This window comes from Vitis riparia, chromosome 17 (assembly GCF_004353265.1).
Source record: "Vitis riparia cultivar Riparia Gloire de Montpellier isolate 1030 chromosome 17, EGFV_Vit.rip_1.0, whole genome shotgun sequence".
Classification (NCBI taxonomy): domain Eukaryota; kingdom Viridiplantae; phylum Streptophyta; class Magnoliopsida; order Vitales; family Vitaceae; genus Vitis; species Vitis riparia.
In genome coordinates, this window is record NC_048447.1 from 20,174,243 (window position 1) to 20,199,675 (window position 25,433).

The following is a 25,433-nucleotide window of genomic DNA, read 5'->3' on the forward strand; positions in this document are numbered from 1 at the left end:
TTAAATAAACGACGTCGTGTTTAGTCTAAACAAACGACGTCGTTTAACAGAAAAGTTGAGAATAAGAAGAGTGTCGTCGATCCGACGTCGTTTTAATTGTCGTTCTTCGTTTTCGGCTTGAACGAGTTCAAACAAGACGACGTCGTTTTTAGAGCGGAAAATGAAGAGGAGGAGAGATGAGGCGGCGGAGATGGAGATTGTGTGGCAGACCCCAGCGAACCCGCCGGAGCGCCGTGATTACATATTCCGCAATGGTAATAAAAAGAAAAAAACATTAGAAATTCGTTTCAAATAATTGCGATTATCTCTCAATCATCGGCTTTGTTGCAGGGAAACGCTACGTCAGACCTTACTACTTCGAGTTCATCTCTCATGTACTCCTCCATATCGCTCTGAATCGTATTCGAAATCCTAATTTATCATTTCGGAAATCTTTACTGATTTTCTTTGTTTTTTATTGCGAAGGTTAAGAATCGTTGGGCGGGAAAAACCATCGTCGATTTGTTCACCGAAGAGTTCAAAGGACGACCTTATGATTATTACGTATGATTTATTTAATGTCTGCTTGGTTTCCGAGTTCTTAGATTCGTTGACTCATCGTTTCTCTGATTGTTTGAAAATTTGCTTTTAGTTTATGGTTCCGAAATAAAATCTGTAGAAAATCGCCTCAAGTTGTGTTTATGCGTGATTATGTGATGCATCCTTGAAATGTGTGTAGAGTGAGTTCGTAACAAGGTTTTTGATCTGTTGTATCTGGGTTTCGTAGTTTGTTTCTGTGATTTTCACTCGTTTGGTTTATGTAATGCAGTTCGAGTTTGTAAATTACATGTTGTGCAATGTAGGTTAATGCTGTCCAATCGGGAAGGATACAAGTTGATGGAGAGATGGTGCCTGTTTCGTACATAGTCCGATCATCGCAAAAGATAAGCCACTTTGTACACAGGTTGTTGGTCTTAATGATGCTTTTTCATTCATCAGTAACATAAGTAGCGGATTTCTTCCATTAGATTTTGTTTGGACATTTGATTGTTCATTTTAGGTTTTATTATTCAATTGAAAATGATTAATATTATAATTTGATTCTCTTCAATGCCTCTCCAATACACTCAGTGGTGCATAGGCCTTTTTTAGGGACAAAATTAGGGTTTTTTTGGCTGTTTCTTTCAGAGAATCACTTCTAGCAGTTTGTTCAGTTGGTGTAACATCACTTTTTTTTTTTTTTTTTTTTTTGGGATATATTGTTACTTCTCTTTCTTTTTTAGCCTTTTTCCTTTTTTCAAGTCTGCTACTATAAAATTATCGAGCTAGCAATTGATGTTGTGAAGGCTGTAGGCATGAACCACCAGTGTTGGCGTTGGATGTCTCAGTTTTGCAGAAAGAACCAGATGTTTTAACCATTTGTAAGCCAGCATCTGTTCCAGTAAGTCAAAAAATGGTTGTGCTTTTCATGGTGGCTGGACAAGTTGATTATTGCTTTATTTATTTTCACTCCATTCTCGTCAATACAGATTGAACTTTCTGTTGGATCCACCTAAGAGTTCTGCAAGAAAATTTGTTCAGAGACTGATTTTACTTTTTCCATTTGGTTGGTGGAAATATTCTTTTATCAAAAGTGCTGTAGAAAATTCACAGACACTAATTTTTTTGCCTCGTGGGCATTTTCATATGATCCTGCTTTTGGTGTGCCCACCATGAGTAGTTATGCATGCCCTATTTCTTATTGTCTTTTGATGTCTGACTTTTGATTTGAACTACATAATCAAATGACTTGCAGTTGGCAAAGTAATTTCCAAGATTGAGAGATTGCAAAGAGATGTGGTTTGGTGTCAGGGAAGGGAGCTAGGGTAGAGAGAACATGTCATGGGTTGGAATCAGGAGTGTCAGCCCTAGAGGAAAGGAGATTCTAGCCATGTATGACAAGGTTTAGCCCTTGAGGCTAAGATTCTTGCCCTTTGGAGGGTTCTTTTGTAGGCAAAAGATTTAGACCTCTTCAATCTCTTAAGTAGAAGAAGATTCTACATTATCATGTCATGTTGACAATGGAAAAAAAAGTGGAGGTTTAATGGGTGGTTTGGTTAAATTATTGATATTTCTTTAGAGTTTGCTTGTTTTTATCAGGTTCTTCTCCTAGGTAATCATTTAGAGAATGCATGAGCAAAGCATTGAGCACAACTCTTTGTTTCTTTAGCAAGATTTTTTTTTTTTTTTTTCAATTGTTAGATAGTGTACAGTTATTTAGGTTATTTACTTTTCCTTTTCCTTTTCTTTCTTTATTGTATTGTGGGTCTCACTAACATGTATATATATACCCAAGTCCAATGTGTATTATTTACAGTTTTTCAATAACAAAAATTAGGGATTCTCCATTTTCTCTCTTTTCACATGGTATCAGAGCCTAGGGAGAAAAAAACCCAAATTATTTCCGGTTTATCCGTGAATCCATTCTGGAAAATCTTTCAGTGACCGTGTTTCATTCTGGTCACCTTTCCCATCTCAACTTTCCGATCAACCGTATCGCCGTTAGAAAACCCTCACCACTGGCTACTTTTCCGGCGAAGTCCTTTTCCAACACCGACCATACCATCAGGTGCGCAAGGAGGAGATCTTCAAGTTTTCTCAAAGCACCAGAGGGAGATTCTCTACCACGCGCCGGCCACGTGCGTTTCTTCTCCAGCGGCTTGAACCTCATGCGCCGGCGCGTGAGGGCGCGTGGAGCACTTTCCGGCCACGCGCTTCCACCTCCAGCCTCACCTGACGCCGTCTAGCCGCCCTCCATACGTGCTTGTGCCATCCGAGCCCTGCAAGTGCATTTTTTTGAGTTTTTTGTCTCCACCGGCCCTCTAAACAGCCTTTCCGGCGACCTCCAGTGACTTCCTCTCCACCCCGAGCCTTGCACGTGTCTTAGGAAGTGTTCTTCTACCCTTCCAGTAGTGCCACATTTGTTTTTCTTTACTATTTGGTCCCTCACAGCCGCGGACCTAGGTTTTTTCTTCTTTCAGCTGCGATCTGAAGCCGTATTAGGGCTCTCTTCGATCCAAACATATTTCGTTCTCCAGATAAGTAGATATGACTACTAAAAGTTTCACTTTTTCCTCTGTCATATTTGGATCTCTTATGATTATTTCGGAGAAATTGGTTGGCAGTGAAAATTATTTGTCCTAGTCTGCCTCTGTGGAGCTTTGGTTTATGGGTCAAGGTTATGAGGATCACCTTGTTATGCAGGAGGCGGATATCCCTGAGGTTGACAGAGTACAATGGAGGAAGATAGATGCACAATTATGTAGTGTGTTATGACAATCAGTTGATTTTAAGATTCTACTTCATCTTTGGGCCTACAAAACATGCTTTAAATTTTGGAATCAGGCAAAAGGGCTATACACGAATGATATCCAACGTCTTTATAAGGTGGCTTCTTCTATTGTCAATATCAGACAACAAGACATGGATTTATCTATTTATATTGGCCAGATTGCCTCTCTTAAGGAGGAATTCTTGACCGTGATGCCTCTTACTACTGATGTTGGGGATCAACGAACACAGATTGACAAGTTCTTCATGGTTCTTACGCTTATTGGTCTCCGTCCAGATCTTGAGATCGTCCGCGATCAGATTCCTGACAGTTCCTCCGTTCCATCCTTGGATGATGTGTTTGCTCGCCTCCTCCGTATCTCTTCCACTCAGACTTTGCCATCTGATAACACTTTAGATTCTTCTGTGTTAGTTTCTCAAACTAACTCTCGAGGAGGACGCAGTGGTAACCGAGGTAGAGGTCAACGTCCTTATTGCACCTATTGCAATAAGCTTGGCCACACTAGTGATCGGTGTTATCAATTATATGGGCGGCCTCCCCGCATTGCCCACGTGGCCCAGTCATCTGATTCTCAGCCGCCTCAGCCTCCCAGTTCCTCCACATCTTAGGGTATTTCCCTCACTGACAGTGAGTATGATGACTATCTCCGCTATCAGGCCACCAAGTCAGCTTCTGTTGCTTTTGTTGCCCAGACTGGTAATGCTTCTGCTTGTCTTACCCACACATCTTCTCTTGGATCTTGGATTCTAGATTTTGGCGCTTCTGATCACATATCTGGTAATAAGGATCTTTTCTTTTTTATTACTACTACCTCTGCCTTACCTACTGTTACTTTAGCTAATAGTTCCCAAACTATGACTAAAGGTTTTGGTTTAGCTCATCCTCTCTCTTCCCTACCTCTCTATTCTGTCCTTTATGCCCCTGAGTGTCTTTTTAATCTTATTTTCATCAGCAAAATAACTCGCACTCTTAACTGTTCTATCACTTTCTCTGATAAATTTGTGACCTTGCAAAACCGGAATACGGGGAAGACGATTGGCATAGGACGTGAGTCTTAAGGCCTTTATCACCTCACCTCGCCTTCAACTTCTGCAGTTTGCATTTCCACTAATGCACACCTCCTCATCCACAGTCGCCTAGGCCACCTTAGTCTATCCAAGTTCTAGAAAATGGTCCCTCGTTTTTCATCTTTGTCGTCGCTTGCGTGTGAGTCCTGTCAGCTTGGGAAACATACTCGTGTCTCGTTCCCAAAGCGTTTGAATAATCGGGCAAAGTCTCCTTTTGAACTTGTCCACACTGATGTTTGGGGTCCTTGTCGGACCGCGTCTAGTTTAGGATTTCAGTATTTTGTCACTTTCATTGATGACTATTCTCGATGTACTTGGTTATTTTTAATGAAAAATCGAGCTGAGTTATTCTCTATTTTCCAGAAATTTTATGCTGAAATCCAAACCTAGTTCAATATTTCTATTCGTGTGTTGCGCAGTGACAATGCTAGGGAATATTTTTCTGCACCATTTACTTCATTTATGTCCCAACATGGGATCCTTCTTCAGTCTTCTTGTGCTCATACTCCTCAACAAAATGGGGTAGCTGAACGTAAGAATCGACATCTTGTTGAGACAGCTCGTACTCTCCTTCTCCATAGTAATGTTCTTTTTTGTTTTTGGGGGAATGCTGTTCTTACAACATGTTATTTGATTAATCGTATGCCCTCATTTGTATTACACGATCAGATTCCTCATTCCCTTCTTTTCCCTGACCAACCACTTTATTTCCTTCCTCGTGTTTTTGGTTGTACTTGCTTTGTTTATATTCTCACTCCTGGACAGGACAAACTTTCTGCCAAAGCCACAAAATGCATCTTCTTGAGATATTCCAGACTTCAAAGGGGTTAACGTTGTTATTCCTCTGAGACTTATCGCTACTTTCTCTCCGTTGATGTCACTTTCTTTGAGGACTCACCGTTCTTCTCCACCTCTGAGTCTCTTTCTGTTTCTGAAATCTTACCCCTTCCCATTATCTCCCCACCTGATGCAGTGCCTTCTCGCCCACTTTAGGTTTATCATCGCCGTCATCGCCGTCATCGTGTCACTGTTCCTCCTTCTTTGGCCGAGGTACCTGCTGACTCATTTCCTATCCCTTTGGCTTCTCCTGACCCGACTCTGTCTCCTTCTGCTGATTTACCCATTGCTTTTCGGAAAGGTAATCGACCTACTCATAATCCTCATCCCATTTACAATATTTTGAGTTACCATCGATTATCTTCACTATATTCTGCATTTGTTTCTGCTATGCGTTCTTGACCTCTTTATCAGTTAGATATTAAAAATGTTTTCCTTCATGGGGATCTTGCTGAGGAAGTTTATATGGAGCAACCACCTGGTTTTGTTGCTCAGGGGGAGTCTGGTTTAGTATGCAGGTTACGCCGTTCTCTATATGGCTTGAAACAATCTCCTCGACCATGGTTTAACCGTTTTAGTTCTGTTGTTCAGGAGTTTGGCATGTTCCGCAGTACAACAGACCATTCTGTTTTCTATCATCATAACTCTTCGAGACAGTGTATTTATCTGGTAGTTTATGTGGACGACATCGTCATTACAGGCAATGATCAAAATGGTATTCAGAAATTAAAGCAACACCTTTTCACCTACTTTCAGACTAAAGACTTGGGGAAACTCAAGTATTTCTTAGGGATTGAGATAGCTCAATCCAGTTCCGGTGTGGTTCTTTCCCAAAGGAAGTATGCTTTAGACATCTTGGAAGAAACCGGTATGTTAGACTGTAAACCGGTAGACATTCTTATGGATCCAAATGTCAAACTTATACCAGGGCAGGGGGAGCTTTTAGGAGATCTTGGGAGATATTGACGACTTGTAGGTAAACTGAACTACCTCACCATTACTCGTCCAGACATTTCTTTTCCTGTAAGTGTTGTTAGTCAATTCCTACAGTCACCATGTGATAGCCATTGGGATGCTGTAATCCGCATTCTTCGATAAATCAAAAGCACACCAGGCCAAGGTGTGTTGTATGAGAACAGAGGTCATACCCAGGTTGTTGGTTACACAGATGCAGATTGGGCTGGCTCACCCACAGATAGACGTTCCACTTCCGGGTATTGTGTTTTTATTGGAGGTAACCTAATATCCTGGAAGAGTAAGAAACAAGATGTAGTGGTCAGATCTAGTGCTAAAGCCGAGTATCGAGCTATGGCCCTGGCAACATGTGAACTCATATGATTGAAACATCTTTTTCGGGAGTTGAGATTTGGAAATGATGAACAAATGAAGCTCATCTGTGACAACCAAGCCGCTTTGCAGATTGCATCCAATCCAGTCTTCCATGAAAGGACCAAACACATTGAAGTTGACTGTCACTTCATTAGAGAGAAGATCACATCAGGATGTGTGGCGACTAGTTTTGTCAATTCAAATGATCAACTAGTAGATATTTTTACTAAATCTCTCAGAGGTCCTAGAATTAAATACATTCGTAACAAGCTTGGTGCATATAACATATATGCTCCAGCTTGAGGGGGAGTGTTAGATAGTGTACATTTATTTAGGTTATTTACTTTTCCTTTTCCTTTTCCTTTTCCTTTTCTTTCCTTATTGTATTGTGGGTCCTACTAACATGTGTATATATATACCCAAGTCCAATGTGTATTATTAACAGTTTTTTAATAACAAAAATTAGGGATTCTCCCTTTTCTCTCTTTTCACATCAATGAATTGTAATGAGCATTGTCCTACCTATCTTCACCTGTGCTTATAGATTTATTTTATTAGACTAATATATATATATATTCCTTTTTGGATCTGTGCATGTATGTATTTTGGATTGTGTGCTTGTTCATAGGATTTCACGTCCTATATGCAATTATACTTATTATTTCAATGTAATGAAATGGTTGTTTCTGATTTTAAAAAGTCAACTTATTAAAGTGATGTGAGCAATTGTCGATCAAATACTAATCATCTTCATCCTTTAAGTTCTTCATAGTAAAGTTTTGACAATCCTGCATGTGTGCTATTTCCATGACTCAGGGACTCTTCTCTCCACTCACACACCTTGATTTGAGTTTACTTCTTTGACTATTACATGGTTCTAAATTTTGGAGTTTCCACTGTTATATAGGTGCATCCATGTGGTCAATACCGTAAAAACACTGTTGTTGGCATCCTTCAGGCGGAGCATGGCTTGGCACCTCTATTTCGTATCCAAACAAATTATCTTTGATAGCAACTATTGTGATTGTACTTGAACATAATCCACATAAGTTTCTAATTCATCACAAAAAGGGGGGAAAAAAAGAAGAAGAAAGGACAAAGAAGAAGTCTTAAGTGTGTTTTCTTGTTCAAATTATTCATCTGCTTATTTTTCTGGTAAAGTGTTGCTACTCTGGATTTCTTTCCTTCCCTTGACGCTAATGTCAGCGATCCATAGGCTAGACCGCCTAGTTTCAGGACTCCTGATCTTGGCCAGAAGTGCTTCTAAGGCTGACAGTTTTAGGCAACAGGTTAGCTTTATAATGCTCATATTTGTTTATCTAAAACTTGAAGTAGGAAAAAACTGAGTTCCTTTTTCTTGTAACCCTATGGCTTGCTATTGGGTGTACTTATGTTATAGTTTTAGCTGTTTGCTATTGGGTATTACATGTTTTTACCTTACATGTGACATTTTGCACAGTGGAGACTCATCATATCCCTTTCGTTATGTACAGCATGTTTGATAATAACTTTATCTTTCTATTTCAGTATATGTAGTGAATATAGTTAGGCAGATCCACAAACTTGTTTTTATGATTTTTTTGTTTTTAGTTGTATCACTAACCATGTATGCCTAATTGTAAGAATACTTGGATTTGTTTGATGAATTTTAAATTTTTTCAGAAATATGTTGTCATCATTTCAATCCATATATACATATATTGAAATTGTATTTAGATAAAAGAACTATTAGATACTCAGTACATATGCTTGGATTTTTCCTTCTGGATAGTTATATAAATATTTTAAAAGAAAAGTAAAGTTGTTAACATCTTAAATAAAACCCGGTTACTGCAGATTGAAGCTGGGATGGTGCAGAAACAGTATATTGCAAAGGTCACTGGGGTATTTCCTGATGATGAGGTATTCTTTTGTCCAGGCTCTGGTCATGCAATTCATGTGAAAGTAAATATGTGATGAAAGAAACAATAAAACAGACAAATATGCATGGTTGTTCATGCTATTACCTTCCTACTTTGTGTGCTGAAAATATTCAAAGATGTGTGCTTAGCAGTGCCCAAACCACGGGCATCAAATCATGTGTTTTCTCAAATTCTGCTTTTCAACTCTGTCTCAGAACTTTGTGTATATCATTGCCATGTGTGTGATTTTACCTTTCTCTTTTTCTCATCCATGGATAAGGTGCTGGACATTTGTATCATTCTCTGCTCTCTCTCTCTCATCTGTGGATGAGGTGCTCAACATTTTTATATCATTCTTTGTGATCTTACTTTTGTTGCTTAAGACAACACCCTTGAAGTTCAGAATATATTGATTAGTTAGGTTATATTGCTTTGTATCTTTAAGTTGCCATTAGATATTTATTTCTTCTTACATTCTCTCTTGGAATCCTTAATAGCATTCTAGAATACTTGTCAACTGAGTCATAATAACAAGGGGCTAAATTCACCTGTTTGCCAATATTATGTTGTTGAGGCAGTTGTTATAATGGACACTATTTAGCAGAACCTAAAATCTGTTGCATTCATTTACATGTATGCATTTTTTGGGGAAGTTGTACCTCTAAATTTTGCTTAATGGTAAGGAGACTAAGTTTTTTTTTTTTTCCTGTTTGATAATTATAGTTTTTCTTTGCAGCAAGTTGTCAATGTGAATGTAAATTATAATGCTCGGGAAGGAAGAAGCACAGTAGAGGCAAGGCTTTCCACTCAACCACTTAACTTTTATAGATAGTTGTTGATAACTGTGAATGGAAGAAGTGAAATCTACACTAGTAGCCTTGCAATTGACCAATGTCTAAAATAGCATATTGTATGTAATGTCTAAAGTAGCATATTGAATTTTTCTTTCCCATGGTACATGCTTTGTTCTATTTCAATAATTAACTGCCTCAAGTGTCGTTCTTTGTTCCTTTTCAGTGCTTTGTTAAGATAGTGACTTTTTACTGGTGTTACATCCATTTTTTACCAAACTCCTTGCCATATTTAATTCATTGCTGAATGGTTAGTTGAGGCATTTTCATTGAATAAACATATATCAATCATATTTGCTTAATTTGGAAGCATCGTTCCTTTATGCAGGTTGGCAACTGTTGTGGCAATACTCCCTTGAAGGGAAAGTCAGCCTGTACAAAGTTTACTAGGATTAGTACCAATGGAACTCATAGCATTGTTTTGTGTGAACCAATCACTGGTCGAACTCATCAAGTAAGAACATTTATAGTTTATCTTAAATAAGTATTTGTCTGTCCATTCTCTGATCAGGCTTTTTGGAAATATAGTTTCCCTTTTGTTGGTTCTGCTTTGTAGTTAGTAATTATGAATAATTCTATAATTCTTTTACCATGGCTTAAAGAAAGAAGTAGCTCACTTCCATCATTCTTTTTATGTAAGTCAGAAATATTCTCATCCTTATGAATGATTTTATAGCTTACATTTGCATATATTGCTTCATAAGAAGAAACAGTGTTTCCCTATTTTGTTGGAATTTTTTTAGAAGTAATCATATTTCATCAACTGTCCTGCATTTTATTTTCAGAAATTTCAGTGACAATCCCATAAACTGATTGGAGAAATAGTAACTCCTATACCAAAATTTTGTTAAAACTTTGATCATTTAAACATAAATTATCATATTCAGATCAGTCTCTCTTTGGTGTAGATTCGAGTTCATTTACAATATACAGGCCATCCAATAGCCAATGATATGCTCTACCTCTCCGAATTTGCTGTTGATCGTTCTACTAAAGGATTGAGTGCTGATAGAGATGCAGCTAATTCAGGCTGTTCTCTGCCATCCAGTTCTCCCAAAAGTTGTGTTGACGAATATTGTGATGATAATTCCACTGTAGATTTCAGCATTGATCCTATGTGTACAAATTGTCCAAATTTGGCCCCTAAAGGGTAAGAAAATTCTCCCATAACGTGATTCTTAGTTAATAGGACTTTTCAACAACCACACCCCTACCCCCCTTTTTCTCAAATAAGACCATGCAAATGTAATTTCAGATACTTCACTAAATATGCCTTTATGTGATGGGTCATTTATTATTATCTGACATTTCTAGCTTCCTCTGAATGTTGCTGCTGAAATTGCAGATATGATGAGGATGAAGAGGGTTTATGGTTACACTGCGTTAGATACTCCGGGCCTGATTGGGTTTATGAATGCCCACATCCAGAGTGGGCATCGCATGACTAACTGTTCTTTCCCTCTTTTAGAAGAAACGGTATTGCTCTTTCTTTCTCATCCAAAATTGTGTGTGAATTGTAGACATAGCTAATCCAGGAAGGGTCCAACTAGATTTCTTTATACCAATACATAATTCTACAATTACTAGACATATGAGCAAGAACATAGTCACTAATTTTGATTTCAATTTTTTGAAGGGGGGAGGCTTCATCAGCGGCAGCCCCTTTTAGTTGACAGCCAACGGAGTTAAAACTTGGAGCAGGCATTCTATTAGAGGATACTACCCTCGCATTTGGATACAATTTTGTTGATGTTTCCTCTGTTTGGGATGGGCTGCTATTTCAATGTGTAAGGACTCTATGTGCTTTTGTTATTTCAATTAAAGAAGGGCCTTTTATGATGTAGCTGTGTCCAGTTATCTCCCAAAAACTGTGGAGCATGGTTCAAGGGGTGAACAATTTCTTCCTTTCTGTCTCCCTTTTTTTATTTTTTATTTTTGAAAAAAAAAAAAAATCCTTTTTCGGTTCTATTGGGTGGCAAGCAGGTGGTGTTAGAAGATGAGGCAGAGAAACAGAGTGGGAGTCTGTGTTGTAAGTGTGCAACCAACTGGGTGGCTGGTTCTGGCCTCTTCATTGGTAGCTGTCCGGATGTTGTATCGAGCAGGTGCATCCCACTGTTGGATGGTTTTAGAGAAATGATTGACCTGGGAATCTGGTATAGCTCTGGTTGGTATATCTCATGGTCCCGCCTGACGAGGCTCTAATCCAAGGCTAAACTCCCCATGTGGTCAGCACCCTCATCCCAGGCCCAGATGGAGCCAAACTCACGGAACTAATTAATTAGGCTCACCATTTGGCAGGCTCATTTTTGTCGCCCAACTCTAGGCCCACTCAAGGTTGATCAAGCCTATAGTTGGGCCCATAACTTCCATATTTTAGTACAACCCACTTTTACGTATGGTCTAGAGTGGTTTGGCAGAATCCAAGGCTAAACTGGCTGTACCCTATTTGGGTTGGGACTCTGAGGCCCAAAGCATAGATAGACTTAAGGGAGTCATTTAGGCCCAATGCCCAATTCCAAACCAGCTTGGCCGAGCAGATTCACATTTGATCCTCAATCTCAGGCTCAGGTCATATTTACTGGTTCAAAACCCGACCCACACAAGGCCGCCTGAGCCTAGCCTTAGCGCCCAACAACTTTCATCTCAGTCAGCGGGCACCCATGGGCCCATTGCGGGCCCACTTATGGCCCATCCCACTAATCTCACCTTATTGGGCACGAGCCCAAGGCTAAACTGAGCGTAGCCTGTTGGCCCACGTAACCCCATTTGAGCCAAGACTCCATCTGTAGTCCTGTAGCTCAACTTAAGGGACTGTATGGGCCCAATTAGGCCCATTTCAAAACCAGCAGCATTATCGCATTTCAGTATCAATCTCAGGCTTAGACAGATTAGCCCATTTTCTGGTTAAAACCCAGGTCCAATGCAAGCCATTAAGACCAACGTCCATCTTAGGCTCCGGTAAGGCAGAATTCATGGGCTAATTACGGCCCTTTCGTGGTGCGGGCCACTTTCACCGATGGCCCCTCTTTGATTAGAGACAAATTCACAGCCAAACCGAGCCTGCCTCCTGACTGCATTTGGGCCGTAACTGAATCGGAGGCCCAGATATAGCTCAGTTAAGGGACTAGAATGGGCCTGATTAGGCCTAATCTCAACCCAGCCTCACTTAGCAGGTTCCTTCGTTTGAGAACCCAGGCCCACTCATGGTCAACTGAGCCTCACATTTGGGCCCAACCTACACCTCACTCCCAGGCAGAGCCTATTGCATGGGCCTAATCAAGGCCCAATCCGAAACCAGCCTTGTCATACTGGCCTCTCCCATGTGAGCCTCGATCTCAGCTCAGGCCCATTTTGATGGGCCATGACTAATGGCTTTGCCTGCGCCGGTCCATCCCACCCCTAGCCCCACCCATATACCCGCTTTTCACGTTGGATCTGCATCTCGTCTCATGGCAGTTAGGCCTCGCTACCCAAGTCGATGTCTTGGTCTGATCAGCAACCAGCCCAGCTAGCGTCGCCCCAAGGCCACACTCTGGGCTTCAATCTCAGGCCCACGCCCACCCGGCGGAATATAAGACAATTGGGGTCACGAGCCACACAGGCTAACCTGCTGCATCGGCCCCACAAGGCCACACTCTGGGCCTCTATCTCAGGGCCAAGTCCAACCGGAGGAAGATAAGACAATTGGGTCCACGAGCCACAGGCTAACCTGCTAATTGAGTAATAAACTGAAGAGAACCATCCACCAACAAGAAGCTGGCTTCTTCAAAAAATTTATCAGCATAATTAACTAATATAACTGTGAGCTTTACGATAATCTAAGTAATTTACATGTGATATTACAAGAAGCTTCATCTTCCATCATCAAGGAGGTTGGTAAATTTCCTACGAAGTCAAGTTGCCATGTAAAACTTCTAAAGCACCAACTACATACCTCGCAGTTCTAGGACCTCGAAATTGGAGGTGTTGCTGGTATGGGCGGCTGACTGAAGAAACCTTCTGGCCCCTGAAAATTCTGGTATGGAATCGGCGGAGAAGGATAAGGGACAGCAGTTAGTGGGGTTCTAGGCATTGGAAAGCCAGGAGGTGGAGGCAGTGGTGGTGTATAGTTGTACGGTGCACCTATCATAGATCCAGCTGTCTGCATAAATGGTGGCGTGGCTAGCTGTGGGAGAGTTGGTAGCGGAGGTGGTGCTGCCTGATGCATGGCCAGATCTGGATGTGACACCTGAGGGGACAGTTGGGGAGGTGGCTGCTGCGGAGGCATTTGCGAGGTAGCTGTCGCCTTGTTTTGGAGCGAATCAGGATGGGGAAAAGGGGGAAGTGGTGGTTGTTGGGAATGCTGAGGTGGGAAGTAGGAAAAAGGAAGGTTTTCAAGTTTTGGCCTTTTCTCAAAAGGAAGAGCATCAGGAGATTCTTCCTTTGGATTTCCATCCGCCGATTCTGACGCCAGAGAGGAAAACACATAAGATAGCATTTGGGCCGAGGAGGTTGAAGCTGCAAGCTTTGCTGCCACAGCAGCAGCTGCAGATTTCCGTGGATCTTCTTCAAAGCGGGAAGAAGATTTACCAGTGAAAGATTCCTCCCTTGTGTACATTACCGGAGCTGATTGTTCCTTGTCTCCACCAGTGGCTGGAGTTTCTGGAGTGAAAGTGGAAGGTGCCTCAGCATGAGCGTTAACATCCCTCTGCTCTGCTGTCATATGCCCTCTGTTGCAGTTCAGCAATTGTTGCCGAATGCTGCTTATATGTGCTGATTGTGACTCGGCAACCTGAAACAAAAGATAATGCAAGAATATTAAATCCTAACCCCATGAATGATATTAAAACATCGAAATTAAATGGTCCATCACGAGTTTATCATTGAATATTATTTTAGTAATGACAAATACTTTGGTAGGAAGCAATATTTGATGAACCTTGTGCATATAGCCTATCATTTGATGTGATCCCTGATATATTACAGAACTGGTCAGGATTGCTATTTCAATGTGTCACTTCCTCAATACAGGCCAGACTGTTAAGGCACAGGGGCCTCATATATAGGATATCAAAGCATTGGCAGAAAATTCAATTGTTGAGTAGACTGTTGAAATCACTCCTGAAGATCTGAAAATGACATACTAAATCCCTTCAGTATATCTCATTCCCTCTCATTATTCCACTCCTATTTCCTTCTCCTGACATCTATCTCCACTCTCTAGTCTTCATCTTCTTCATCCTTCTTCTGAATTTCTTTCTTCACAAGCTCATATAGTAGTGGAGCTATTCAAATCCAGAAACCTAGCAGCAAAAGCAGCCAATCACCAAAGAGAGGTCATGGCATTAGCCAGTAGCCTAATTTTTAGGCTTTTTCTCAGTTTATTGTCAATTTCAGAGTTTTTTTTCCAGAAGTTACTATATTTCACTAGATTCTTCATTCTTCATTTGAGTCAAGATATGACCTTTTATTTCAAGGAAATTGCCATATAATTTGCTAATATGTTTTGTCATAACTGATCTTTTATAGAGGGTTAATAGGCAATTAGCATCTGATTAACAAATTTCAGTAGGCTTGGCCTTCAATTGGATCAGTCATCTCATGGTAAACAATGTTCGCCTGGTTTTGAAATGGAGTATAAGAACCAAGAAGAAGAAAGTACCTTGACAGAACAAATACAGAGTAACCATAGATGAAAGAAACCAAGCTGCTAGACCCTCATTTGTAAGGTATAATTCTAAGATCTAAGTTCAGACCACTACAATATGAGAAATTTTTTTAAGAATGAACAGATTCTTCTATCATGCATGAATTTTTCTCTCATGGCTCAAGACCATCTGTAGTCTGTGCTGTGAACTTTAGAAATCCAAATGAGAAGATGCTGAAAATTTTAATTAAAAAAACGCCATGAATGAATTGTAGGAGCATTAAAGTATTACCTGAAGTTGATTGTGAACTTGATCCAGCTTGAATTCCTGGAAATAAAACCATCAGTTCATTAATGAAATATAAAGAAGTGCTAACAATCTAATACCATGCATTCTACAAAAGCAACCAAAAGATCAACCTGCTCTTGGAGAGCCTCCTTCAAATGAGACACGAGACTTGCTCTTGATGATTCAGCTGTTCTCAGTTGCTCAATACATTCTGTCAGTATGTCATGCTGCCCTTGCAACTCCTCAACATATTTAGATCCATTGAATTGCCCTGTTTTCAAGGAAGGCAACATAAAAGCAGTTATACTACCACTACATATGACATGACATTCAATTTCAGTCAAAGAACAAGAACAGTTTTACAGAAAAATTTATGAGTTGGAAATTTAGATGCCTATCTACAAAAGCAATTAAAAGAAAGCACTATGCACTGTAAAATTCTAAAAATCACCACCAGCTTCTCATCCCTTACCACAGTACTGAAGGCATAATATTTAATAGTTGACGGCAATCAATAAAGCAAAAAAAGCAGATCCCATCATATCATTCCTCTCCCATAACCTGTGTAATTGTGAATTTGACAAAGACACTCCTTGCAGTCATGTTCAAATACAACGTAGAAATGCAGCATTATAATATTACTTGAGTTCATTTAGAAGTAGCAAATTCAATATTCATTTCAGACTGAAGCCAACTTAGATTAAAGTGACCCATAACTACTGTAATACAAGAACCAAAATACACTTGTATCTTAAGTGGAACTGCTTTATTAATGCCACTGCAGAAACAGTACAAGGTTAATCCTTTTTGTTATGGAACAACTGATGAATGCAGTCCCCATCCTCCCCCCATTGATTTGCCATATCCATGCTCAATGCAAAACAACAAAGCCTTATCTACACTCCTCAGGTTCAGCTACATGAATATGTTCAGGCTTGGCTACATATTATGGTTTCACAGTTCCACTCTTTCTAGGGTCATGCATACATATGCACACACAATTGTGTGGACCACAAGCATAAAATTATGCATACATCCCAAGGGTAGACCAATGTGTGTGTAACATAATGTCTCCAAACATAAACACTCATTTTTGAATATTTATTTAATAGAGGGACACAGTAAGAACAAGTCCAAAGAAACTTTAGTTAGCTAGAGGTGTCTTTTTTGATAGGCAAAAGACTATATAAACTATTAAAGAGAGCACAATCCAGGAACATGGACTAATTAGGAATATGCTCTATTTCTTTGACAAAACACTCATGGGATACACATCCAGTGACACTGTGTCAATACATATCCAATACCATGTCATGAGCTTTGCACATTTTCGATTGCCCATTCAAGATTTCTTTTTTTTTTTTTGGCATTAAATTATGCTTCTAAAATTTAGTAGAAGGAACGGACAAGCAAAATAAACATCTATATAAAGATGATGAAAATTTATAAAACCAAGCCTTAGATAAGAAATATCCTGTTCCCTACTTACAAGTACCTGAGCTGTAATCACCACCAATCTCCTTCTCTGCTTTCTCAATGCAACCAATAGCGCTCCTGCATTTGCTCAATAGAGTTTCTTCATCCACTGGACTACCATATACATTTTCATAACTTGAAATGATTTTTTCCACTGCAGCTTGGAAAGGATGTTTCTGCTCCACAAATGAGTAAATAATTGAAACTCTTCAACTTAAATGAAGAAGTAACATCCAACAAAAATGCACATGACATCATTGAGATGATTGCACTCACATGTCTAAAGCTCAAGTTCTTGCTATATGAATTGTTATTATTATTTTTATCATTATTCTCCACAGTCTTCCCCATGAGCTCTTCTTTGAGAATTTGTCCCCTAGAACCGAATACCTTTCTCTCATCCCATATATTAATCTGTGTGGAAACAAGGAAAGTGAATCAATAATAGAAATAAAGTCCATTTGAAATATAATTGGAACTATTTTATATTTCAACAAGAGGAAATGGGGAATGACGCACTGCAGGGGAGGGGTGATCAAATAAAAATACATTAACACATAGAAGAGGTTATCATACTTGGGCAGATAGGTCATTCTCACTATATTTTACAAGTGAATTAGAATTAGAGCCTCTTCAGCAGGCAATCTTTCCATGAGAATGTGCTATTTAAAAATAACCCAAAGGAGGCACCATAGTTTACAATTAAGGGACACAAGCATAGAACCATTTTCATATAACTCTTGTACTTCACAAGATTGATGTTAGTTCATCCTAAACTAGAACTGATAGGTGGCTTTCAAAAATCAAAACCATAATAAGAACACACAAACAAACTTCTAAGCTTTAGCTTTGTGTAGAACATCAGTTGCTAAAAGTCATGTTCCTTACCACTTCATTTGGTTGCTAAGAAAATGAGTAAACTAAAATGAAACCCTGTGAGGAAAAAAACATGAACATGGCAAACTTAAAGCATTTTTCTTCTCTTTTCTTCCATTTTCTCAGCAACCGATAAGAGGCTAGATGTGAAAACCAATTAGATCAGATAAAAGCTCATTACTAGTAGCATATTGGCTAAGCATTGCTTTGAAAATGTCAAATCTCTATTTTTTATCTTTACACAAAGGTTAGGTGACAAAAAGCTGCTAATCTGATGGCTCATAATAACTCCTTTGCATAAAAATGAACTTCAAAGTTTCAATACATCTTTAAAATAGTTCAAAACTCTTGAAGACGCTATTGTGCCTATGAAAATTGGGTTCAGAGGTCTAACACCACTAGGTTTTTTTTTTTTTTTTTCCGTTAACAAAAGCACCAATAAGACTGTTACCCTTCCCAATTCCACTACAGGACTTCAGCTCTTATGCAATAGCAGAAAGTTCTGCTTTTATATAAGAGGATTGGCCTCTTGGCTAAAAACAAAGGTTGCATAAATTGGCAAAAAGTTCCTTCTTCTGTTGAATTTTATGAGCCTATAGAGCTCTGCGAAATTTTCTTGCTACATCTGACTTTAAGAAGTAAAAATGCATGACAACAGAATCAGCTCACTATCATCCACTATTGTTATCTGCAAATAGTTGAACACAAAATTAACAATTCTTTCACACAGAGCAAACCATACCCTAGAATTTGATATCTTCTACATCAGATTCCCATTGCATGACAGAAGTTTTCTGGTGAATTATATCATTTTCGAGATAAAGAATCAACAAATAAGCAAACAAAACTAAGATCTATATACCAGTCGCAGCACAGCATTTTTCCCAAAATCGTCTCCACTTTCTACTACATCACGAAGAGCATTTGGAAGAACCTTCCAAAATTCACCAACAAACTCCAAACCATTTCGCCTACTATTCTGCAAAATATCATTTGCAAGATATAGAAAGGAGAGTCGCTGCTCCCTCAGGGAGCAATGGAACTGTCTTTCCCATGTTTCAACAACTTGTTTTGCTCTCTTCCTATGGAAAATGCACCAGTGTGATAAAGCTTGATGACGTTAAGGTTCACATCAAAATTATGAGAAGACGAGCAAAATTAACAAGTTTAATCCCAAAGAAAAATATATGAAATGAACTACAAGTAGACGTAAAAAAAAATGAAAAAATTGTCAAAAAGAAAGAGAAAAAACAGAAAATGAAGATGAAATTGTCTGTTAGTTGACCTCTTGACTTTCAATTTATTTGTAACTATGGAGAAAGATTAGCATAAAATTAAGTCCCCTTTAATTTACTCTGCTTATTTACCTATCAAAAAAACAAAAAGATTAGCATAAAATTAAGTGCTCCAACTAGGATTAAAGATGTTCAAGAAAATAAGCATCCCAACATTTTTGCTAAAAAGAATCTGCCAAATTCTTTCCATTGAAAGCATGAAGATTGCCTTGCTTGACCAATAAAGGTTTCACCACCTAGAAGATCCTGTGCCTGGGGCTGCTCCCACCTCAGAACCTTACTCTAGCAATACAGGAGTAATTCTTTTATAACCGAGCTCCAGTTTTTCTTATCCTCTTTTTTTTTTTTTTGCAAGTAAGAGAATGTATTAAAAGGTGCTAAAAGCGCACAAAAGTACACAGGACGTATACAAAGTACACTTGGCAAAAAATAGGAAAAAGGGAATACACAAAAAATACGCCCTCCCTCATCCAAGCCCCAACCAATCTAAGAAGTCAACCATATTCCTATACCCATCGCCTATATACACCCTAACCCACATAGAGAGATTGTTAAGGAAAATAAAATAGGAACAGTTTTTCTTATCCTTGGTCTTAATAATATAACAAATAAAATATTACATGGTTTTTCAATAATATTTTACTTAAATTTTAATCTGTATATCTTAGTAGGTACCCATATAATCACCTGTGTGTGTGAATATATATATATATTGATTGGCATCTGCAGCATGGATATATGTATAGGTTTTACTTCTAAGTATTTTATTTTGGTTCAATTTATCTTTCCAGTCAATTTAAGCTCCAAGTTCATACATCAGTGAAGTTGTGCACTTATTCTGTCAAAATAATCATGCCTCACCACTTTTATGCATGTCATAGAACAGATATTAATGCAACCAATTGCATGCTGAATTTTGCCTCTAAAAGTTCTTTCCAATAAAATTGTCATTAAACTCGTCCAAAAATGATCGTCACACCTCTCTCTCCCCTACTAAGAGAACATCTTCCTTTTTCTTTTCATCCCCAAATATAATTTTCTCAATATAGGATCATCTCGAAAGGCCATGATGTCAAAAAGCTCTATACTCCAAGCTGCAAATCATCTTTTAAAGCTTTCAATTTTTTTGTAAGAATGAAACTAGGGGAGCCCTTAAGAACATGATTAGACCAACAAGCCTTCAAAAAGTCACCAAATCCCTCCACTTTCAACCACGTATTTCAAATCTAAATAGGCTTTTACCTCTCCTTATTCCCCACATTCTAAAAGGATAGGAGCATGATCTAAAACAAGCCTTTGAAGGCTTGCACCAAAATAGCGCTCTGAAGTACACAAGAAATATACTACGAATGCTTAAAAGCACTAACAAAAAATAGGGACCAACAAAAAACTAATTTTTTTTATAGGTAAAAGGGTATTGTATTAAATAAAAGTATACACGATGTACAAAATGACAAAAGCCAGTCAGGGTGAATACACAAAAATAAGCAACCGCACCCTATGGGGAACCTAACCAATGCACAAAATCTAACAATGACATACCACCAACCCCAATGTACAATCTAACTCAATCCCAAAATAGATACAAAAAAGAACTTTTAATTGTTTGGTCCAAACTTTCATTATTCTCAAAAGCTTTCCTATTTCTTTTCCTCCAAATTGACCAAAAAAGGCATAAATGGGCAATTTTCCAAACTTTTTTCCTCTTTTTGCCAACTAAGGAACCACTCCAACTCAAGAGCACCCCTTTCACAAAAGAGTGCATCATCCACTATACATCAAATAGAGGAACTCAACCAGTCCACAAAATCTACTATAGAAGGAGGACCAAAGTTTAAATAGAACCTAGACCAAGTGCAAAGATTACAAAATAAAAAATATTTTAGTCCTTCAAAACAGGCCTTCAAAGTATTGATTGGGTTGCATTAGAGAAGTGATCCTCTAATCCCACAAGACAAGAAAATGATCCAATCAATACATTTGAAGATCATCTTGTCCCTTGAACCAAGTGAAAGGCCATCCTGATAAAGGCACATCCTCCAATTGAAACTCCTTAATAAACTATGAAAAGTCTCTCATAAAGGAGGAAACATGGCTACAAGTTCTTTTCCCTAAGAATTAGATCACGCTGATATCCCCTCCTATGCACCAAGGTTCCTTCCATAGCCCTCGAATGGCATGCAAATTCCTCCCAAAGCCCCTTTCTTTTCAACCTCACAAAAGGAGGTGTGACCTATGTACACAAGAGGTATACAAAAGGCATATCTAAACTAATTAAACTTTAGGTGCTACTTCTTACCTCAATATCCATCCAAAATGCTATGGATATGATTTTTATGCCTATCAACTAATATTCCCACATTTTTACAAAACGAAAGGTATTTTCTATTAATCCATGGGTATAGGACCACCCCAACCTCTCCATTCCAATTTTTGACTTCTAAAGACTTTGCCAAACACTCTAAATCCCTTGATCCTAACAACAAAGCCTCATCTAAGGGATCCATACATGCCAAAAATCCCTTATTCTTGCCAGCTTCAACCTCCATACTAGAGGAATTGTTCAAAATGTTTTCGTAGAATTCCATTGAGTGACCATCCTAGAGAATCATTCATAAAAAGGAAATCCCCACTAAGACTCACTAGACCAAAAAGAGCAAAGGAAGAACGAAGGAAGCAATAGAGGCTCCTATCATCTCAAGACCCATCCGGCAAAGAGAGAGGAATCAAAGACTTACTTGGCGTTGAAGCAAGGTTGCTTCCCATTGGACGAGATAATGCCAACACGCCTAGCTCTATTTGTGACATCCCACATCGGATAGGGGGAAAAGTTCCTGGCGCTATATAAGTATGGACTCCTCGTAACCTTGTAGATGCGTTTTAAAGCCGTGAGGACCCCTTTGGGTCAAAAGCGGACAATATCTACACCGTTGGGAGCGGGTTGTTACAAATGGTATCAGAGTTGATCCCTAACTTCGGTGTGGGTTTTGTTTGGCCCCATAAGGGTGTTTGTTTGTTTGACCCCACAATCTCGTGAGACACAACGAGGACGTTATGTCTACATGGGGCAGGTATTTGTGACATTCCACATCGGATAGGGGGGAAAGTTTCTGGCGCTGTATAAGTATGGACTTCTCTTAACCCTGTAGACGCATTTTAAAGTTGTGAGGGTCCCTTTGGGTTCAAAGAGGACAATATCTACACGGTTGGGAGCGGACAATATCTCTGATACCATTTGTAATGACCTGCTCTCAACCGTATAGATATTATCCGCTTTGGACCCAAAGAGGTCATTACAACTTGAAAACACGTCTACAGGGTTAAGAGAAATCCATACTTATATAGTGTCATGAAATTTCCCCCAATTCGATGTAGGATGTCACAAACACCACCCCCCTCCCTACCCCTCCATGCAAACACAATGTCCTCGTTGTATCCCACAAGATTGTAGGGTTAAACATACAAACAAACACCCTTATGGGGCCAAACAAAGCCCACACCAAAGTCGGGGATCGACTCTGATACCATTTGTAACGATCCGCTCCCAACCATGTAGATATTGTCCACTTTGGACCCAAAGAGGTTTTCACGGCTTTAAAACGCATCTACACGGTTATGAGGAGTCCATACTTATATAGTGTCAGGAACTTTCCTCCCTATCCAATGTGGAATGTCACACTATTGCCCTTGAATCACAAAAACAACAAGCTTGGCTTCATTTACCTTTTGCTCCATGGTACCCCCTTCTCCACTTCCTAAAAGGGAGCCTCAACTTCTCAACCACCTTGTGCACATCCCACAGAGGACTACCTCAAGGTGAGGGCTAGAGGATCCAAATCTAGGTCCAATCTGTTTGGGCTCCCTCAAATTTCTAGCCTTTGCGTTCTCAACCTTGGCCCAAAGATTGGCCCAATTCCTCCTCCTTAAAGGCCCATTAACTTTCTCAGCAACTGTAGGCAAAATGGACTCCCAAATATATTTTAAGCTGAGAAGTTGCCAATATGAAGAAAAAAAAGTGCAATGATTCTTTTATTTGGTGTTTAAGCCTGGATGTTTTGGAATTTTGACACAGATTCAATATTATTCCACATTCAGAAAATATAATCATCACAAGCAATGGATCCAGGAAGACAATAACCATGATTGGCAATACCAACAATAACCATTAATAGCAGGGAATCCATATATCAGAAAACTTAAGCAACAAGTAAAAGGATGAAATAGTATAAGAAGAATATCATATGCTTTCACCAAATTTTAACATGCATCCATAATAATCAGTTATAAGGATACTCTCTATGCTCTTTTGTGAGCTATTGAGTTTGGCTAGCTTCTCAACCAAAATCTGCTCATTAAATATTCCATTCATTGTTCTGGTACCAAAAGCTGTCCAGCTAATAGAGATAAGACCTACAAAGGGAAAAAAAGAAATGATACACAATCAGATCTATCTATGACCCAAATAAAACACGAATTTCTAATATAGAGTAGGTAATATGAAAAAGAAATTATCATTAAAAGAAAATCATAAACTTGAGCAATACTATTTTTCATGATCTTAGAGAGAGAAAGATGGGCATCAACAATTCTGACAAATTTTAATAAGTGCATACCCTTGCCTGTCAATCAGAAAGGCCCAAAGAAGACCATAGTATACCGTAATAATGTACTCTTACAGTTAAGATCATATCTAAACTCAAAATGATTTTTTCCGTTATTCAGGGTAAGTTGATAAAAAATTCTTCTATATTGCCATTTCTGCACAAGTACATGATGAAAACCTTGCTGCCCTTGAGGCCTGGCTTAAGTGGTGGCAAGAGGTTTGGGGTGGGAATGTTGGGAGGGACCGGGTTTAAGTCACAGCAGGGACCAAAAAAGGTTACCTATCAAAGTAAATATATGGAAACCTTGTCAAAGTCAAACAAGTTTGCTGCCTAGTAGATTTGAAACAAACTACACAACACATAACAAAAGAATCTTTTCTGGAGCTGAAACCACAGAAACATCAATCCTCCAAATCTCCATAATGCTATAATATGATCCATGTGTAATCAGTGAAGTCTATTGCATTATTAAAGAATTTAAATGAATGCATAATTAGAACCATTTTGTACTTCAAGAAATCTATTTGTGATATAAAGCATTTTGCATTTTGCAAGATCTATTTGACATAAAACATTTTCCTTCTCAAGGATGGCAAGCACTATGTGAATCAGGATTGAAGTCACAAAGAATGAAAACGTGCAAAACAGAGAGAAGCCAGGAGATGGAATAGTCACTAACTAATTATGATAATGGTTATAAAGCAACTTGTTGACATGCTAGACAATTTAGGAAATCTAATGGGGAGACAATCCATTTCTCCAACTTTCCGCAAGTTATGGAGTGATCATTTTTATATTTATATTGTCCTCAATCTCCTGGTGTTCGATTGTCAATTCAAATTTTTTTTTTCTTAATACATGTCTGTCCTTTAAGTTGAGTGGCCACAGGAAGATTACAAATACACTAAGTCTCAATAGAGAATGAATTGAAAACCCAATTTCTCCACAATCTCCCTTTCGTACGTACAAGTTGCAACTACAATTCAAAACCTAATGCTCGGATTGGTTGAAAATTGGCATGGGAGTAGTGGAGCAAAACAAAATCAAAACCTAATGCTCCACTCAGAATGGTCGAAAATCAACATACGAGTAGTGGAGTAAAAAGAAATCAAAACCTAATGCTCCGTCCGGTCCAAAATCCGAACTTCAGCTGCGTTCCGACAAGAAACGAAAACACAAAATCAACTCAACCTGCCTTTTATACCAATTCTGCTCTCAAAGCTAAGAATCTTGTTTTCTCATGAACAAACAATAAACTTCCAATTCCTTTTCCTCAATTTTCTCGGCAACCAAACAAACCTAAACAAAAGCATAAAATTCACAGTAAAAGCCATTATCCCTAATAAGAAGACAAAAATCAGACCTGTTAAGGTTAATGCAGCGGAGGCTCTTGCATTTAGACAGTGAGAAGGTGGCGGAGATTAGGGTTTATGGTGAAATTTTCGAGGTAGATTCATGAGTTTGTGTTTAATTTGAAGGGATTGGGAGGAGTGAAAATCGAAGCTCGTGTCGAGAAGCTGTGGGTCGAAAATGAGAGTACCGCTCTCTCTATTTTTTCAAATATGCCCTCGCTATTGCCCTAGGATTAAAATGGACTTTGGAGAAGGCTCGTGGAACAAATATATATATTCTTTTACTTTGCAATAAAATTGTATATATTGTTTAATCAAATATTTCTTGTTTAATTTACATTCCTATATTTAATATACCATTTTAAAAATTAATAAAAAATAAATTAAAAGAAGAGCACGCAACAATTGATGAAGGTTTCTTAACAATTTTAATACAAATTATTAAAATTCATTTATTAAAGATGGTCATATTAAAATACATTCATTTTTTCAAAATATTATCACATGTTTTTCCATTTTGCTTATGAAATTGTGGGAGACCATATTAGTATCTATCACAATAAATAAATTACATATATAAAGAAAAAAATGAATTATATTAAATCGAAAAAAGTTTGTTT

General features: G+C 38.6%; 2 protein-coding genes across 3 annotated transcripts; one reads left to right on the plus strand and one right to left on the minus strand.

Annotated features, from left to right (window-relative positions):
• Nucleotides 1–100: 100 nt before the first annotated feature.
• LOC117904930 (RNA pseudouridine synthase 7) lies at nucleotides 101–11,200 on the plus strand. 2 transcript variants are annotated; one of them, XM_034817751.1, is made up of 13 exons: nucleotides 102–254; nucleotides 331–374; nucleotides 466–543; nucleotides 843–943; nucleotides 1,333–1,420; nucleotides 7,451–7,529; nucleotides 7,750–7,832; nucleotides 8,380–8,445; nucleotides 9,181–9,237; nucleotides 9,624–9,749; nucleotides 10,204–10,445; nucleotides 10,641–10,771; nucleotides 10,932–11,200. In XM_034817751.1, the coding sequence occupies exons 1-12, from the start codon at nucleotides 161–163 to the stop codon at nucleotides 10,741–10,743; spliced, it is 1,161 nt and encodes a 386-aa protein (XP_034673642.1). In that variant the 5' UTR covers nucleotides 102–160; the 3' UTR covers nucleotides 10,744–10,771; nucleotides 10,932–11,200. The 2 variants fall into 2 exon arrangements, with proteins under 2 accessions (XP_034673643.1, XP_034673642.1); XM_034817752.1 differs by lacking the exon at nucleotides 9,181–9,237 and having other exon boundaries at nucleotides 101–254.
• A 1,811-nt stretch (nucleotides 11,201–13,011) lies between these two features.
• Nucleotides 13,012–25,032, minus strand: LOC117904929 (regulation of nuclear pre-mRNA domain-containing protein 1B-like). The gene is made up of 8 exons (XM_034817750.1): nucleotides 24,825–25,032; nucleotides 23,151–23,267; nucleotides 18,425–18,672; nucleotides 16,963–17,100; nucleotides 16,706–16,862; nucleotides 15,342–15,481; nucleotides 15,214–15,249; nucleotides 13,012–14,066 (listed from the first exon to the last, which is right to left on the minus strand). The coding sequence occupies exons 2-8, from the start codon at nucleotides 23,224–23,226 to the stop codon at nucleotides 13,239–13,241; spliced, it is 1,623 nt and encodes a 540-aa protein (XP_034673641.1). The 5' UTR covers nucleotides 23,227–23,267; nucleotides 24,825–25,032; the 3' UTR covers nucleotides 13,012–13,238.
• Nucleotides 25,033–25,433: the final 401 nt, after the last annotated feature.

Coding starts and splice junctions, on each gene's coding strand:
- LOC117904930 (XM_034817751.1), top strand. CDS start 161: ATGAAGAGGAGGAGAGATGAGGCGGCGGAGATGGAGATTGTGTGGCAG. Junction 1,421..7,450: donor GTAAGCCAGCATCTGTTCCA/GTAAGTCAAAAA, acceptor ACTGTTATATAG/GTGCATCCATGTGGTCAATA. Junction 7,530..7,749: donor TGGCTTGGCACCTCTATTTC/GTATCCAAACAA, acceptor CGCTAATGTCAG/CGATCCATAGGCTAGACCGC.
- LOC117904929 (XM_034817750.1), bottom strand. CDS start 23,226: ATGAATGGAATATTTAATGAGCAGATTTTGGTTGAGAAGCTAGCCAAA. Junction 15,250..15,341: donor AGGAGGCTCTCCAAGAGCAG/GTTGATCTTTTG, acceptor TTTTATTTCCAG/GAATTCAAGCTGGATCAAGT. Junction 14,067..15,213: donor AAGTTCACAATCAACTTCAG/GTAATACTTTAA, acceptor CTTTTGTTTCAG/GTTGCCGAGTCACAATCAGC.